The sequence below is a fragment of the Odontesthes bonariensis genome, chromosome 16, assembly GCF_027942865.1.
Source record: "Odontesthes bonariensis isolate fOdoBon6 chromosome 16, fOdoBon6.hap1, whole genome shotgun sequence".
NCBI classification, from domain to species: domain Eukaryota; kingdom Metazoa; phylum Chordata; class Actinopteri; order Atheriniformes; family Atherinopsidae; genus Odontesthes; species Odontesthes bonariensis.
The window spans coordinates 16495655-16513675 of record NC_134521.1 but is presented as its reverse complement, the minus strand read 5'-3'; the positions used below and the strand labels follow the sequence as shown (position 1 = coordinate 16513675).

Sequence of the window (18021 nt, the reverse complement as noted above, 5' to 3'; positions counted from 1 at the left end):
GATTTCAAAATACTACAGCCAAAACACAGAAAGTTGGTAAAAACAAAGTGGCAGGGTTCTAGTCAGATCTATGCCACAGTCTGCTGTAGTTTATAGGATTAACTATTGCAGTTAAACCTCAAGATATGACACGTAAGCAGGTAAAACAGAGCTACAGCTGAACTCAATCTGTGGATTGGATAACTCAGGGACAGATGCCACTTCATCATAAAACACATTAAGTTCACATACAGTTGTAACATCATGACCACCACACAAACAAAATCTAACAAAGTACCCCCCCCCCCCCCTTTAAAAGACCCAGACTCTTTGATTTATAACTACAGATCAGCTCTGCAATGTCAGCCTTACAAGGTGGGCAAACCAAGTTATGTCATGGGACCCGTCGTGGTATTTAAGTAGGTTGATATACTACATACAGTGTGCAGTCACCTTCTGGTGTGCTCCTTCAATATGATATGCAATAGAGAGGAGGATGAGGAGGATCAGCAAGCCAAACACAGTCTGTCTTTGCTGCCAGAGTCTGGTTAAAAGAGAGGAAAATTATTAAAATAGACAATAATGTAAAGGGGCAGATGAGAAAAGAACAGAAAGAAAATGATGGTTGGAGAAGTGTGTAGGCAGAAAAAAAGATGAGTAATCTTGGAGTATGATTGAATATCAGTGAATAAAAAGAATTTAATCTTTAGGAGAAACAGACATCTGCTGAAGAAATCAAGCCTCAACAAGTCCTAACAAGTTTTTAAGAACAGCAAGTTGTTAGTTGGTTAACGGTAACACTCACTCAATCTAATGCAATCCCATACAACATTTCATACAACAAATTCACAATTCAACAAACATTGAGGGGTCAAATGTTGGGGACCATTTCAAAATAATTCGCCGTAACACAGCACCACTACACATAGCGGCATCAGTTACAAACATAAAGTTGGATTATCCTCTTTTAGACAATGTCAACAGATCCATAGGTGCTAACAAACCATACAAACGAGCAATTACTTGACTCCTTAAGTTGAGGTCATGTTGCATCCCCTAATTTTTAGAGATAAATAATTCTGGGTTATCAAAACAGAAATACACATAAATATATTTACACATTACACATTAAGAGAGGACTTGAACTTCATAAACTAACAAGCTAACTATCATTAGCTTCCTGAGCTAACCTTACTTAGCTGTTGTCTCTCTTGTCCGCAGTATTCAGGTGTGGGCAGAATTATAAAGCAATGATTTGTTAGTTATTAATTTTTGTTTGAGTAAGTTTGTGGTCTTTCAGGAATTAACTCGATGAGGTGCTAAAATTTTAAGAATGACATGAAAACATGATGCTCAGGTGGAAACTGTTGCTTATATGAAGGAGGCTGTTTCAATTAGCTTATTTCGTGTCATGCACCTATTATAGCTTCAGGCCAGAGAGTGGATCTTGTTCAACTTCTTTTTTTCCCCCTGTTAATAAGTCACCAGTCGGACAGGAAGGTTCAGTCCAGGCTGGACCCAGTAGAATGTAATGTAATTAGTACAATGGAGCAAAACAACAAGCTACATGCTGTTTGTCTACAAAAGAAAATACAATTTTAGTGGACAAAACCTTCATCAAACTGACTGTACATCATTCTAGTACAGGCATGTCTCATACTTGAATCTTCACTGTTCACTAGTTTGAGTCACAAGGTCAGCAATAGTTTCACACATATGTTAGATGCTTTTAAGTGCAGACTTTGCATGGATTTGACCAAAAGAATTTCTTACAAAATGACAATTCCTCCCATCCAAGTCCGTCACTTGTTTCACAGCTTGTTTAAGAATAACAAACGCAGAGCCACAGCAATGCACAGCATTTCTCCAGAATGCCCTAAATTACAAACCACTTTTAAAGACATTCAAAATAATGTCTATTTGCTTGTGTGCCGTAATGGGCTCCTATGTAGGCCAGGGCAGCAGTTGATATACCATGTGTTTTGAGTGTTGGGTGAATAGCAGCTTCTCTCAGTAAGAACACTGCTCGTGGTGCTTGCGGCTCACCACATCCTCTTGTAGTTTAAGAGTAAACACGTTGTCCTGACACACGTAACCACAAAGGCCCCCATGAGAGTTCACTCTGACCTTCTTTTGGGGCCCTGGTGTCAACAAAGATTATTTAGCGAGTTGAAGACATATTGTACTGCACGTGGAATGTGTTATCAAGGCGAACTCTGACGTACTCTGGTCTGATGCTGTTGCTTTGCAGCCGAGGGAACATCTGTTTATGAAGTGGAGAGACCTTTAATGATCTATGCGTACTGTAAGGATGAGGGTTCATGAAGAAAAACATCATGAGGAAATTCTGTTATGTCTCCTGTGCTGCATTAAAGGCATGTGACCGAAGACTAAACTAACAGAGTCAATGCCTGGTGGTTTGATAGCACTGAGACAACCAAGGTCAGCTCCTGTCTGGTCATGTTTATGCCTTTCTCTGTGAGGGAGAGTGTGAAGAGTGTATGATGACATTTTTTTTTTTTTTGGTTTCACAGCCCTCATTTCCTCTGTTTGCATTTAAAGAACAGCCACATTGACACCCTTCTATGTATGCAGAATGGGTATTTGAAAAACCCTGTTTAGCTGCTCATTTGTGACACTAGTCATTTATCAGTGCATATAGGTGCTGAGTGTATACACTTCATCTCTGATGATCTTTTTAGAGATTTAATACATCCATCAATACTAAATTTCTCCAAACAGCTTGTGTATCACTACCAATGAGTGTTAGTCAAATCTGAATTGCGGCAAAAGATTTTTTAAGCACCAATTAAAAGGACAATAAAGAAAACAACTGCGTGTGAGTACCGCTCTACAGAAACAGGGCAGCATTTGTGGGGGAGTTGCATCCCAGCTGTATCCTCACCTCCTAATCCACCCTCTAAGGGTAATGAGCAGTTCCAATAAGAAGTAGTGGAGTGTTAGCAGAGGTTTCTTCCATAACACCAAGGATTCACGCTCTTCCCTGTCTCTCTGCTTCCTGTCATCCACCAGATGTTCTGAGTCTTGTCACACACACAAAGTAGAAGGATTAACATGTTAAAACAAAAGTCTCACAGAAACAGCAAGAGGCTTTCATAATTTTAAGACATTTTAGCACTTATGGGCAAGTAGTAATATGTACTCTTTAAGACCCGAGCTGTCTTTTAAAAGGAATATTAAAACCTAAAACCTGTATATTTCCTTCTCTGAATCAGTTGGATCAGAGATCCCTTGCCCTAAATGATCGTGAACGTTGCACCCTCAAATGTTGTATCGACTCTTGATGTCTTCAACATGTGTTTGACTCATTACTCAGCTGTACATTAGTTCTACCTGTCAGCTCTCCATTTTTCTGCTCCTTGACACCGAGACGCCTCTGAGGTAGCTCACTTTCGGCCTCACACGTCCTCATTTTTTTCATCAGTGGGGAGTCCTGCTGAGACAAGAAACAGGCCTTCAGCACAGCATCACGCGCACTGCTCGCCAAACTGATACGACTCCAAAACAAATACAGACTCACATCTAACAACACACAGCAACCCCAAACACTCTCAAACTCCTGTGTATACACTCCCACACACCAGCTGAGCAGCCTGTGTTTTCCTGCTCCTGCATCCTACATTTGACTGGGAACCTGATCAGGCCTGTGCACGACTTAATGAGAGCCTTAAGTTGTATATGGCATTGAGACTGTGAGAACACGGTAATCTTGTCGGTTAGTCTTAGAAGTAGATATCCTCTGAATATTGAAGGAATATACAACTAGTGGGATAGTCGGAGAGACCCACCAACAACAATTCCCTGAACTGCAATTACCAGATTTGCACCAAAATTTAGCAGGGAACCAAGCTCCACCTTTGTATAAAGTTTAAAGAAATATGGCTTGGTGGTTTCTGAGGTATTTTCTCAACAAAAAGAATAACATAGCCAATCATGTGACTTCACCTTAGCGAAACAATGGATTTTAGTGTTAAGACATGATGAAACACTTTGTTTCCCTGTTACGTTTACTCAAAGGATGTGCCCTTAGGCATGTGAGTGTCTCAATACGGAACTTCTGGTCTCTCGGGAATCTGACAGTGTGCAGTGAGACGAGGATTCTGACACTGAGATATGCAGCTCACCATCTGGTGGAATTGTCAGTTCCTCGTGCAGAAATGCGCACACACTGAGCTTAATTCTTCCTTCCTGTGCCCTAGGTTCGGGCCTCTGGCTGCAGGACTTAAATTGATGCATTCTGAGATTATTCCACGATCTTAGATTTGAGGCAGATTTGAGACTCCTCTGTTGGTCCAGCATGTATAAGTGTCGACAGCCAACCTGGAGGACACACACACGATCTCTAAACAATGAGGCTACAAGCACTTTGCAGTCATATTTATTCAAGTCTCATGCAGAGGAAAACAAACAACTAGATTGCAGGGCATTTGGGGAGCTACTCTTGGCTTTCTCTATGAACTGCAAACAAAAGCTTTTCAACCCAGATTTTGAACCTCAAGGCCACACACGTACCACATCCACAGAAGTACTTAATATAACCTGCAGGGAACAAAGCGTTGTACAGACAGAAAAAAAAGGATTCAGTAAAGCTTGTTTGTGTAAAATATCCTGTTGGCAACCTTACTCATTGAAACTGGTGCCAAGCAGGACAATTTGTGCAAAATAAGTACCTCAGCTGCAAGTGCACAATATTTAAATTATATTACAGGACAGCTAATTTGATCATTAATTAAGTTCCTGTGCATTTCAATACAACAAATGCCTGAACTGTTTCATAACACCACTTCTGCTTGTGTGAGACACAGTAGCGCAGTACTGCTCCAGCACTCGATTGCGCAATCTCCCCCTCCAAAAAAGCCCAGACCTGTTGAGTAACTCCAGCACAAGGGACAATGTGAATCTCCACACACGGCAGAGAAATTTAATAAGCTGTAATCAGTTCCCACATTTCAAATAGAGGTAATTACACAGCAATAAAGAGAGAGTTTAAGTTTACAAAGTGTAAAACAAAGCAGGGTTTTTATTTGTTTTAGCAATGCATCATGCAGAGAGCAAACTCACCGTTCAGTTGGCGTTTTATCCACAAGAAGCTCTGAACTCAAGTGAAAGCCTGTGGTGGAGCCCCAGTGGCAATGTAGGGCAATAGTACGCTACCCATGAACTGCATCATAACTCGAGTGCAGGATGTGGGGATGAAGGGGGCCAGTGAGGGATAGAGAACTGATACAGGGTGTCTGGGGGAAAGGAGGGGAGTATTACAGAAAAGAGACACAGAAAGTAGGAGAGATTTTTGTCATTTGCCCAGCAAAACCCCACGAGGGCCAGTCTAATTAAAGGTCTATAAATAAGTGGATCACTTTCCTGGAGTGCACTTCAAACACTCATCAGTCCTCCGTAGGTTTCACACAGACAGCAAGTGAATGGCATTTGGGCAAAGAGAGCTCAGCTAATTCCCAAAACCACTACAACACATCACATTTTCCAGGTCAGAACTGCAGAGAATCTCAGATCTATATCGACACGTGCAAGTGTTTCAGAGCACTTAATGTTCTCCAGCAGGTCGCTGTGGTGGCTGCTGCGTCTGACTGAGCATGATCAAAATTAATATTTTCTGAATTACAGTTTCATGGGATTTCAGTAAAAAAATTGTTGCAGAAAGAGCAAATTGATAGGACAAGACCTCCTGTGCCAAATTATTATACAACATGCATGACTAACTTAAGTAGTTCCAAATATTTTTAATCATTTAAAAACATGACGCAGCTGATATCTGTTACGAGCATAGCGTCTGGTGGTTGCATTGAAGCTGTATCACTGAAGACAGATCAGTTACGCCTCACTGGCTGCTGACCTGTAAAATTGATGAGAAGTGAAATTGCTGAGAGGCTGTTATGTTCCTGTCAGAAAAGCATGAGATTTAAAAGCGAGTCGGTCGGTCTAAAGATGATGAGCTTTAAGAGTGTACAACGTAAACAGATGGACAGTAACAACATCAAATCAGTGCTTAGAAATTAGTGGGTGAAGCAGTTTCTCAATGTCATGGTGCAATTTTTCTTAAAAACTATACAAGCAACAGGCTGGTGAAGAGTTCTTTCTGAAAGAGAAAAGGTGAGGGACCACAGACCAGAAATTAATGCATTCCCACAGATAAATTTGTTTTAAGAACAATTAATGTAGACCCAATAGTCATCTTTTAAAAAAATTACGAGTGAGCGTTAGCCTTGTCTTGAAAGCAATAATCTTTCAGAAGAAATAAGTCTCTGTGTCCATTAAATTTCACTGAATACAGCAGATTTCTGTACAGCAGTTAAGTCATGAGGTTATGCTGGAAAACCCATCACGGTCTGGCTGAGGTGCTGGGAATAGTAGCTTAGTTACATGATCATGTATAACACTTCACATGTACAAGAACAAGAATAACTCCTTGCTCTGTTAGTTCTCAACCAGCTGACATCTTGCAGTTGTCTCAGTTTACAGCACCATGTCTGCACATATTCAGTGTCCGTATCTGCAGGCTCCCTCTTGGCAGGTGATATTTATGTCATTTAAACATTGAGCATATTCATCCTGGATGCTTGAGAAGAGGGCATGCAGAGAGGTGTCTCCGATTTGTCTCTGTTTATGTGTAAATTCAACAAACAAAGAAAAACTGAAACCCACAACTCATGAAAAAGGTCCTTTTAGTGACTGTGATGCATCAAAAAAACTATATGTTACATAAACATTTTTATTTCAGTGCGAAACTCAAAATTTACCACAAAATTATCTTAAACTTTGCCTATCTGGGGGAATAGTTGCAATTTTTTTTTTTTTACTCAATCATCATCTCAACCACATCGTCTAAACGATGCATTTCATCTATAATGGAATTGTGAGAAAACATGTTTTGTTTATGTTGAACACTGTTGAATGGATTGTAAAAGAGTGAAAGGGTGTGACAGAATTATTGGTGTAGGAGCAGAAAAAGAACTAAATAGAGCTGCTTTTATACTTGTTCAACAGATTATTTTCATTATAAGTCCCTGTTTTCTTCAACAGAGGGCAGTGTAAGCCCAGAGTTAAATGTTGGGCAGCACCATAAGCTGTCCAACATGAGCTGCTCAGAGGACAGTGGTATTTGAGATCCTCATGTTTCACATGAGCAACAAGATAGGATTCAACTAAAGGTTGAAACATGAAATCAAGAGCTGATTGATTTTTGTATATCTTTGCAGGCTGGATGTCACTATTTTAGCATTGTGTAAATGATACACTCCAAACTGCATCAAGAGATATAAATCACATGGCCGCAAAGACAGACGTGACATGATCATTCATTTGATAAATACTTTTGTTCTGCAGCGTCTGTAATTGTATCAGCATCATTAACAGATGATTTTTATTTTTTCTAATAGCATAAACTGAAGAATGATCTTTTTGCAGGTGTGAGCAGTGGTCCTTATTATGGTAAAATGTTTTATTACATTCTGTATTTGTGTGTCTCTGTACAGGTCCAAAACCAAGGAGCCCGCCATACTTTTGTGGTCCAATATGTTTTGTGGGGATCCACATGTTAATGGGGATTTTTGAGGATTAAAGCTTGGTTTAATGGTTTGGGTTAGAATCAGGTTATCGTTGTGTGTTCTAGAATCCAGGCACTTGTGACATCATTTAGAATGTGCCATTTTGGACCACCTTTGGAACACTAGAATTCCATTTGGTTAGGCACATAATCAAAGTTGGACTTGAACAGGACACATCTGACACGAGTAGACCACTCTTCAGACGAAGCAAGATGGAAGAAATATACTTTATAGGCAAAGGAGAGGGGACCTCCGGAATTTATGAAAAGGAAGATGACAGCGTGTAAGTGTCTCAGGGCCAAATTTAGATGATTTTTTCCCTCAGTTTTAAATTGAGAATATCTGGTAGAGAAAGCTGTCAGAATAACTTTCTTATTTTTGGCGTGTGTCTGCAGACAAATGGAAGAAATCAAAGCAAGATTTGAACATGCTTTACGCATCTACAACGAGAAGAAGGAGATAAATGAGAAGCTGTATGAGCATGAACTGATAATTGAAGAGCTGAGAAATGACTTGGACAAAGAAAATAAGGACATGGTCAAAAGAATCAAAGAGTAAGATGCCAAACCAACTAGATTTAACATTTTGCTTTATGTTAGGAGTCATGATGAGACTGTGACTGTATGTACCTACAGAGAAAGAAAGTACACACTCTTTCAATTCTCAAATTTTATGTATGAGGATGTTAAAATAATAATAGTCTTTACCAGATCGTAGTTGAATACAACCTCCAGATGAACAACAACACATGATATATTACACTGTATCATTATGTAGTTAATACAATAATTAGCACACTAGTTTGTAGATTCATCTTTAGCACCAATAACAGTAATCGAGACGTTATCAGTTTCTCTCATCACTGTAGAGGCATTTTTGCCTACTGTTCTTTGCAACATCGCCTCAGTTCATTAAGGTTTGCAGGCGTCTGTTTATTCACAGCTCCTTAAGCTCCCACAACAGCATTTCAACCAAGCTGAGGGTTAGATTTTAGGGCAAGTGGGCGTGAACATCTTTATTTTTTTCTTTTTCAGCCGTTTTGTAGATTTGCCGGAAATTATTGTCACAATCTCTTGAATGAACACAAGTTATGCACAAATTATGTTCCTCAAATGTTTGAAAAAAAAAATCCTCCATTTTACAATGTCTTCATTAAAACCTTTTCATTTTCGTCCAACTTTCACATAAAAAGATCATTTGTGTGAAAAGAAACCCCCATAGAACCATTGCCATTGACCTTTCAGTGCTTACATGGCCCAACAAAATTAAAAGCAAATAAAATCTAATGGAGCATTCAGGGCATACCAGACAAATATTAGCCCTGTAATTCGCTGATGTTATCTTATTTGCTCATAGGCCATTTGAAGTCAGCAAGCTGAATAGAAGTTTACATGTTTAAACAGTTTTTCATTGCTTTTTCTGTTCATGGTTTTTAGAGTATTCCCATTACAAAGTAAAAGGTCAACTGCACCCAAAACATTATAACATTATAATCAGGCCTTCAATTATGAATGATTATTGGACAAGGAACTATATACTTAATCCTCCTTGGAGGCCAGAATTAGTAGAACTTGGGCTGTTTGCTGAATGGAAACCAAAAACTGAGTGAAGCCCCACTTCTGCAGACCTGGCAAATTACCAGCTCAGACAATCAATTTTACGACCAGTGGATTTAAGGGCCAGGTGAACACTCGCCTACCCCAGCTGTTACTGAACTGCATCTTTGCGAACTTACTGGAGTTGCTATACTGAATTACTTTTATTTCGAGCCAGTAGCACCAAGGTCCGATGTTTCCTGAATAATTACGGTCAACAGGTCTCAGTGGATTGAATGATAGAGAGTTAAAGGTTACCAGCAACACCAACCTCTTTCTTTACCTAGCAGTTTTACAAGCTTTTATTGGACATAGCTGAGACTAATGGACGAACTGATGCACTACATATGTTACTGGACTGAGTCTCGCACTCCCCAGTAACATGCTCACGCTACACTGATGTATATCAACTAAATCCTCTGCAGTTTAACAATGTTGATAACTTAGTCCAAAGCTGGGAGGCAACCTAAAGATCTAATATCTGCAGCTTGAATTTGTGATTTCACATAAAAGTGGCTTGCTTCAGTTAAAATTAGCTCCGTTTGATCAGTTAGTGTTCATTTGAGCTGATACAAACTGAGGCCTGTAGAGTCTGAGATCATCAAATGTTCTATTTACCTAATTCTTAGACCTGGATAACTTCTCTGTAGGTCTGTAGGGTGATAAGTAACACCCATTTTCACATGACTGTCTGTGTGGAGTCCAGAATTGACCTTCTTTACAGTCTTGTTAATCTAAATGGTTTATTTACATTAACACATCTGTACACCTCTCTAAAAATTACATTTAATGCCTGCAAGTATCTTTTCTAAAAAAAATATATATTATAGCTTTTGGATTCTTGATGATTGGTTTTGTTTTCAGCTTACGGCAAGAAATTGCTGAAGCAAAACAACTGTTTGAGGAGCAGGCAGAACGAGCCCTGCAGCATGAACTTATGGAACAACAACGACGACAACAAAGATATAATTTAATCCGGATAAGAAAAGTGGTAAGTGATGAGTCTAACGTGTAGCAGGGATCCAGTAATTAGTCTCTGTCTAAAGTAGTTCCTGATCTTTTACTTTGATTTAATTTTGAAAGGAAAAAGAGAAACAGAGGCTGAAAGAAGAAAATGAACACCTCACTGCTGAGGTACAGTATGAACTTTAAGCTTTGAAATAACAAAAAAAAGGAAATATATAAATGCCAAAGCAGCTGTCTGAAATGCAGACAAGACATAATAAAAATAAAATAATTTAAGTTAAGTTAATTTAGTAGAGTCCTCTTCTTAAACCCACTCTCACTCCGAGGCGCTTCTCTTTCAGCTGGAAAAACTCACAAAATATCATCAGGAAGAAAAGCAGCAAATAACAACAGCTGAGCAGGAAATGAAGGTAACCTTTTTCTTCATCTAAAGTGATGCGAGGGACAAACTGTCCCAATATCATATTCATGGTAGTTGTAATTTATTAGATGAATAACTTTTCATGTGTTTTATAGTGCCAGATGAAGGAGATTCCCAAGATCTTCTATGAAAAAGACAATGAAATAAAGATGGTAGGAACATCCATATCAAAAGTTTCAGAGATAATGTCTCTGAATCGTCTCTTAGCTTCATTTCCAACATCATAGGTTTTGCTGAATTGATGAAAATGTTAATCTTAACGTATTTCTGTCTGGCAGCTAACAAGTACAGGGACTCAAAAAATGAATATGATAGAGGAGAAGTATAAAGTAATGGAGGTATGTACAATGTTAAGTATATCGTGTATCTGTGTGTTTGAATGCTCCTGCTGGTGTTCTGATATTTATTTATGTTTTTCCTGCAGGATCTCAAAAAAGAAAATAGAGAACTGCGGAAACAGATGAGTGACATAGAGATGGAGGAGACGGATTTTATGCTGCCAGAGACACAAGATTCAACAGTAAATATCCAACCATAAATACTTTATGTGCAACATTATGCAACACATAGAAAATTAATTAACTTTACAAAATCAAGTTCAATACTTAAGGGAATATACCCGTTTGCTTTTTTGTTGAGACGATTTCACTGAAATTGCATCACTTATTTTTGTGATATACATCTTTAAAGCATATCCACTTGTCATGTCTCTGTATCATGGGTGGGACCATTTCTTACTTTAAAGAATTCATTCAATTTAACAGGTGCTTAAAGGCAGATGTTCTTACTTTTAGATAGAATCAGGATAACTGTCCAACGTTTTTAAGGCCTTGTGCTAACAAATAAAATAAATTTTGATGGCCATCTGTAGCTTTGTATTCAGCACACAAGTAAGACAGTGGTGTTGATCCCTTCATCTCACTCAAAGCAAGGAAGTAAATGAGCATTTTTTTCTAAACTGGCAAGCTATCCTGCTTTGCAACGAGGAAGATCAAATCCTAAACTGCGAGCTGAAACTTTCTTTTGTCTTTGTAGGAGCAAGAAGCTCCAAGGACTGAGAGCTGGTACGTGTCTTTCATACAACAAAATAACAAAACAACAAGTTCTCACACTCATTTTAACAATTTGACTTTCTTTGTTTTCAGCCTGTCAAAATTTGGAGTGAATATCCTTTGTGTCATCCTGATTGCAATTATGGTTTCATGTCTAGATTTCTACAGCGTTACCAATTTTATTGATAGTATTTGGATCACTGTTTTCGAACGGATCGAGCCCTACGGAGAGAGAAGTTACCTTGTGCCTCCTGTTTATCAACTTAGAACTAAACTTGGGATACTGAGCTTTACAATATGAGACAAAGTAAAAATAATCAGATGAGAGGGACTAAAGGGACTAAAATAAGAAGCAACCCCCCCCCCCCCCTCCAAAAAATATATATAAAACAAGAATTGAACTAAAATAACATACATACAAAAAGAAACATACAAAAAGAAAACTAGAATATATAAGCAGGCAATAACTTCCAACAGAAATAAAATATGAAAATATTAAATGCAATTAAACCCCCCCCAAAAAAACGTTTCAGCTGTCAGTGGAGAAAGCACATTTAATTGACAGTACAAGGCTGTTCCACAGCTTTGTAGCTGCCACTGCAAAGGTGCAATCTTCTTTAAAAACTAAATTCAAAAGAGAAAAAGCTTAAAGGGGTTTCTCAGTGGATCCAAGAGGTATGGAGTTAGAGTAAGGGCAGAAGGGTTCAGAAATAGTCAGGTGTCAACCAACATAAAGCCATACAAACTAGTTTTAAAATCAATTCTGTATTTAATTGGGAGCAAGGAGGGGGTCAGGGTGATACTTTGTCTTTTTGTGATACAAGTTAGGAATCTGTATTTTTGTATTCTTGTATGTATTTTCCTTTGTATTATTCAACATATTTTTTTTTATTCTTGTATATATGTATTGTTATATTCTTGTTTGTATGTATTTTTGTATTGTCATGTTATTGTATGTATTTTGTATATGTATTTTGTATTCTTGTTTGTATATTCATTTGTATTATTGTATATATTTTGTATTCTTGTATGTATATTCCTTTGTATTATTCAACATATTTTTTTTATTCTTGTATATATGTATTGATATATTCTTGTTTGTATAAATTTTCATATGTATATTATTGTATGTATTTTTGTATGTATGCATGCTTTCATGTACGTATATATGTATGCTTGTATAGTTGTAGGTATGTATTAACACCAGGAAGGGGACCTCCCTCGATTATCCCTAAATATACAACAGGATCACTCTTGGGAGTTTTTCCTTGCCCTCAAGAGAGGGATGTCAATATTAACTAATAAGATAAAAGTTGTATTAAAAGGCAATTGAAGTTATATAGTGAGTACACCAAAGTATAATTTATTTATTTAGATCAGACTAAAAAAATGTCTTTCTAAATCTGCTTTAAAACATTGTCATAAAGATAGATATCATGACAGCTCCCAGGAGTGATGAATAGTTTTAAAGGCCATGCAATTACAAATGTTACATGGTTCATATCTGTGTGATATTTCTTTTTATTGAGTTGCATGAATGTGATCCCACAGAAAATTAGCATATAAGAAAAGATTGTTCAATAGTGCTTTTTTTTTTTTTTTTACAGAAAATCAGATTAAATATGCATAATTAGTCAATGAATTGATCATATTTAAATGCTTATTTCAGTTTTGTTGTGTAAATGGTTAAGAATTACAGCATGACTAAGCTTACATGCATATAGGTGAAAAAACTATTTTTCATAATTTCTTTACTCTGATGAATTCTTATACAGGAATTTTTCCCTTTTCTGCATTGATTTATGGTGGCAATTACTATATTTATGTAAAATTCAAGATGTTTTAGTTTTGAGTTTTGCACACCTTGAAGAAAAAGGTGCTCAAAAAGTAACATAGCTTAAGGGAAAGCAGTCTAACACACAGGAATTTGACTGTGAAGAGATCAAAAATCGTATGCACAAGTCATACATTTAAGGTGTGAAGAGAACAGAGGTGTCAAGTAACGAAGTACAAATACTTCGTTACTGTACTTAAGTACACTTTTTAGGTATCTGTACTTTACTCCACTACTTATTTTTCTGCCTACTTCTTACTTCTACTCATTACATTTTCACACAAGTATCTGTACTTTCTATTCCTTACATTTTCAAAACAAACAGCCTCGTTACTTTTTTTTTTTAACTCTTGGCTTCAGTTTAATGTTGATGTATTTCACGTTATGTGCGCCATCCAATACAGATCAGTGGCGCCATTCACACCTAGTGAGAACGAGTGTAATTGGATGAATCATATAACGCAAACACTCATCGGTTAGGCTATTCGTCAAATTAAATCGTCATTCGTCAGAAGCGAGCAGGTGTTCTACAACTAACTGCAAACGCAAAATGTCCGATTCAGAAAAAGATGCCGAAATGTCTGAAAGGTCAGACACAGGCGAGAGCGTATCGGGAGATGGAGACCAAAGAGACCAAAGAGACCTTCCTCATCCTTGGCCCTAGCTCAAAGAATTTTTCAAAATAGTCGGGTGCAAAAATGACTCTTGGAAAATGCAATGCAAACTCTGCACACCTAAGACCCACGTAATTTTGGCGTTCAAGAACTCTCCCTCCAATTTGAAAAAACATGTAGACGTAAATTGTAAGCTTATTCTTTGTTACCACCGAACTGTGAACTGATAATTGATATATTTTGCTGCAGCTTGGCTAGCATAGGAACATGCCAAGACATGCCCGGTTAGCAGCTATCAATTGTCAAAGGCGTTAGCCTTGCCTCTCTGATGTTTTCAGAATAACAACTGGCATAGTTATATATTTTTTCAGGCAGTAAGACTTTTTTTTGTTTTTTTGATGGGACTGAATTCCAATAAAGTTTGAGAAAGAACATGCTCCTTGAGTGACTTTGTCTTTGACAGTAATGGTTTTATGATTGTTGTCTTGGGCCACATGATGAACTAATCAGTTTTCAAATTAAGCCTGCAATTCATATAGTGGCATCTACCTTTTTGTGTGTGGGTTTTTCAAAAAAATAAATTATTTAAAGGTTACTTTATACTTTTATACTTTAAGTAGGTTTTGGAGCACATACTTTTTCACTTTTACTTGAGTAAAAAGGCCAAGTTGATACTTCAACTTTTACCAAAGTGTTTTTAAACTGCAGTATCTATACTTCTACTTAAGTAACAAATATGTGTACTTTTGACACCACTGGAAGAGAACCATTAAAGAGAACTAAACAGGTATGCTGGTGAGTTACTTATTTTAACTCATGAGTGTTACCATTGTTTTCATGGTCATTTAAAGTCTACATTTGCATGTATGCAATATAGAGGGGGTCGCTTACTGCAAGTATTGAACAGGTTACAAATCAGAACCGAAAGGTCAAGAATATAAGAAAGAGAAACTCATTTTTACAATGTTCAAGATGTAAGCGCATGAGAAGAGAGGTAAATCAAGAGAAATGGGCTGAATCTCAGCTCTCACTGTCAGTCCCTCAGTTGTATACACTGGTGTCCTGACAGGTTAATGCAGCTGGAGACGTACATTAGAAGAGGTTGCATAAAGCAAACCCCTATTTGCTATCAACCTCACTTAATTCTGGTTTTCAGCATCCCACCTGGAACTCAATAAAATCTCCAGGTACTTAATGAGCTTCACAAAAATAGAGCCCAGGCATCTATTGTGCTCATTTGATAAAAATCAGACTTCTAAAATACATGTAAACATCTCAGTCTGACTGAATCGCACAAAACCGAGTTTTGATTGAGATGCGATCGCTTAAAACATTTAGTCGCTCTGCTCAAATCAAATCCTGAATGTATAACCACAGCATCATCTGATAAAATCACCATCCAAGGAACTTAAAGACGACATCTGTGTAGCAAATTCAGCTATATTTAGATGTATCATCTCAGCTGATGTACAACAACAAACTTCCAATGAATAATGGAGGGCTGGAGCTCAATAATTCTTTTACAACTTTGTTTGAGTCTAGGTGGACTTAAAATCAAGGTAGGAAATAATAGTCAACCTAAAAAAGGTGTGCATAAGCCACTGGACAAGCAGTTTAGTCTAGTGACATGCCTGTTGGAGAGCCAATACAAAGTGTCCACATATCACACCCCTCTCACCATCAGAAATAAAAAGAAAAACAAAGATTCTACTATATTACAAAGGTTAAAAAGATCAAATTGAATTATATAAACATGATTAAAAGGTAACATAGCACAAGAACATGATCAATCATGCCATTCACTGATGATGTAAGACAACAACATTACTTAGAAACCAAGTCTGACCTCTCCCCAGAAAGTAGGAGCAAAAATATGAACATCTGGCATTTACAGCATAAAAGAAGACGTAACTGATTAAATAGTTCATTATCAATAGCAAAGGGCTCACATTTGAATATACACACACACATTATACTTATGCTTAAATGTCCTTGTGGCTTTTATGTGGAAGAAACAAAACAAGCTTTAAAGATTTGCCTATCTGAACATAAAACTGCAATTGGGATTGAAACGTGGACCATGCCTGACATTATGCACACACTAAGTCTGTGTAGTATTCCTGAAGTTTTGGGTGATAGAAAAGAATCTCACCCAAGCCCAGAGGTGGTGGCATATTGGCCTAGGTTCAACTGCTTGTCCACTGTTTTATGCACAGCTGTTTTAGGTTGACTATAATTGTTGATTCTGTGTTCATCTTGACTCTGATGAAGATAAAGTAGTCTGTTTGCACCAGCCAAACAACTTTTTTTTTTAAAGTTAATCCAAAATGCATTTGAGACTTTCACAAAAATGTTTAAACATATTGGACCCAAACAACAAGTTGTTTTGTTGAAGTTTGCCTTGAAATTTTAAATTATTGCGAGAAGTTTTGAGCTCACGATTTACGTCCAGTGTTTTTCCTTGATGTTTATGCTTTTTTTCTTTTTTCATAGCAATGTAAAAAATGTTAAAATTAGCTTAGCCAAACTATCAAGATTTTGTCAAATATCATTACATCCCGAATAAATCAAACTTCAAGTCAAAATCAAGTTTCTGTGCAGTATTTCTTGAAATCACTGTTTGTTTCACATCATCACCTCGTGACCCAATGTGTGTATATACTGTAGAAATGTTTGTGTTACTATGGAATTAGATTTGAAAAAGAGTGTGGGTCAAGACAGTTCCTGAGAAAGATTTAAATAAACTTTTGAAGAGCTAGTACCAGGAGATGGCGGTGACGGGACATAAACCTTAAAGAAGGAGAATAAAAGAAGAAGTTGTTGTTGTTGTCATATAGACGCCGCATCGACTGTGGAAGGGCGTGCCTAAAGCGCCGCCATCTTGGTACAGGGCTCGCAGAGACAGCGATGCATGAACTTACGAAGGAAAGAGGTACTCCTCAATCTCAAAGTAGAATTATTCGCTGAATTTTGGACCGATTTCCAAACGTATTGATTTGTTAAAAACGTCACACATGTAGCTATGATACAGGGTGATTGGATATTTGAAAAATGCTAGTTTTCTTCCAGTGGACTTGCCTCAGCATTTCTCTTTAGCTGAACCTCATTCTAATGTTGTGAGTATCAGCATGTAATATTTTTCAAACACATGAGAGTATCAAGGCCCTGGTCATATTAAAACCTGTGTCGCATTTGCTCTCTGCCACTCATTTTAGACACACTGAAATACACATGAGTACACATTCAAACATACTGCAGTGTGTTATGTCCTTGTCTTAGACAGCTGAGCTCATATCCAGGGTGCAAACAGTGGGACCAGGGGCGATTTTAGGATGTGGTCTTTAGGGGTGCCCAGCCCCCAGTGCTCACAGAGGCACATTATTTCTCACTAATTGAGGCAAACTAGTACATTTATAAATTTTGGAGCCGTATTAGTTTTGCTTTGAGTAGTGTTTTCCCCTACAACATTCAATTTTGACCTCTTCATTTCAAAAGGCTGTGGCTTGACAGGGATAACACAGAGCCTGAGGCAAATATTGAAGATAACTCAACATTTATTTTGGGAGTAAAGAGTTAAAACAAAAAATGCTATAAAATAAATAAAATGGTCACTAAAATAATGCATCCTTGAGCAAAAAAAAAACACACACTTTGTAATCACCCAAGGCTAATAATATCAAGAATGCCTTTTGAAAATTAATAAATAAATAAAACCCACAAAAATTAATAAGGTCTCTTTCTGTGTGGATTAAGAAGGGCCCACTGCCAACCAATCAGAAGAGATGTAGTTGATAAGTGGACTGGTCACAATCCTGGTTTTGAAGCAGGGTTGCCAGACACACAAGGTTGCCAGATTGGCCAGTCGCACCAAAGTATTTGCGCAGGGGCAGAGCAAGTTTTTCGCATAATATAATATTTTAAAAATGTGCTGAGCCAGGGGGTGCCGAGCTATCTCATGGTGGTGCCTTGGCACCACT

General features: G+C 37.6%; 1 protein-coding gene across 4 annotated transcripts in view; it reads right to left on the bottom strand.

Annotated features, from left to right (window-relative positions):
* Window positions 1–5210, bottom strand: part of LOC142401160 (vacuole membrane protein 1-like) — a 54877-nt gene extending 49667 nt beyond the window's left edge. The window contains exons 1-5 of one of the 4 annotated variants that reach the window (XM_075486447.1): window positions 5062–5210; window positions 4513–4539; window positions 3334–3433; window positions 2885–3023; window positions 433–523 (exon numbers count right to left, since the gene is read on the bottom strand). In XM_075486447.1, coding sequence (XP_075342562.1) covers window positions 433–523; window positions 2885–3023; window positions 3334–3421 — 318 coding nt within the window. In that variant the 5' untranslated portion in view covers window positions 3422–3433; window positions 4513–4539; window positions 5062–5210. Of the gene's footprint in view, window positions 1–432; window positions 524–2884; window positions 3024–3333; window positions 3434–4512; window positions 4540–5061 lie in introns of those variants that run through there. The other 3 variants (XM_075486446.1, XM_075486449.1, XM_075486448.1) reach the window with 3 other exon arrangements.
* Window positions 5211–18021: the final 12811 nt, after the last annotated feature.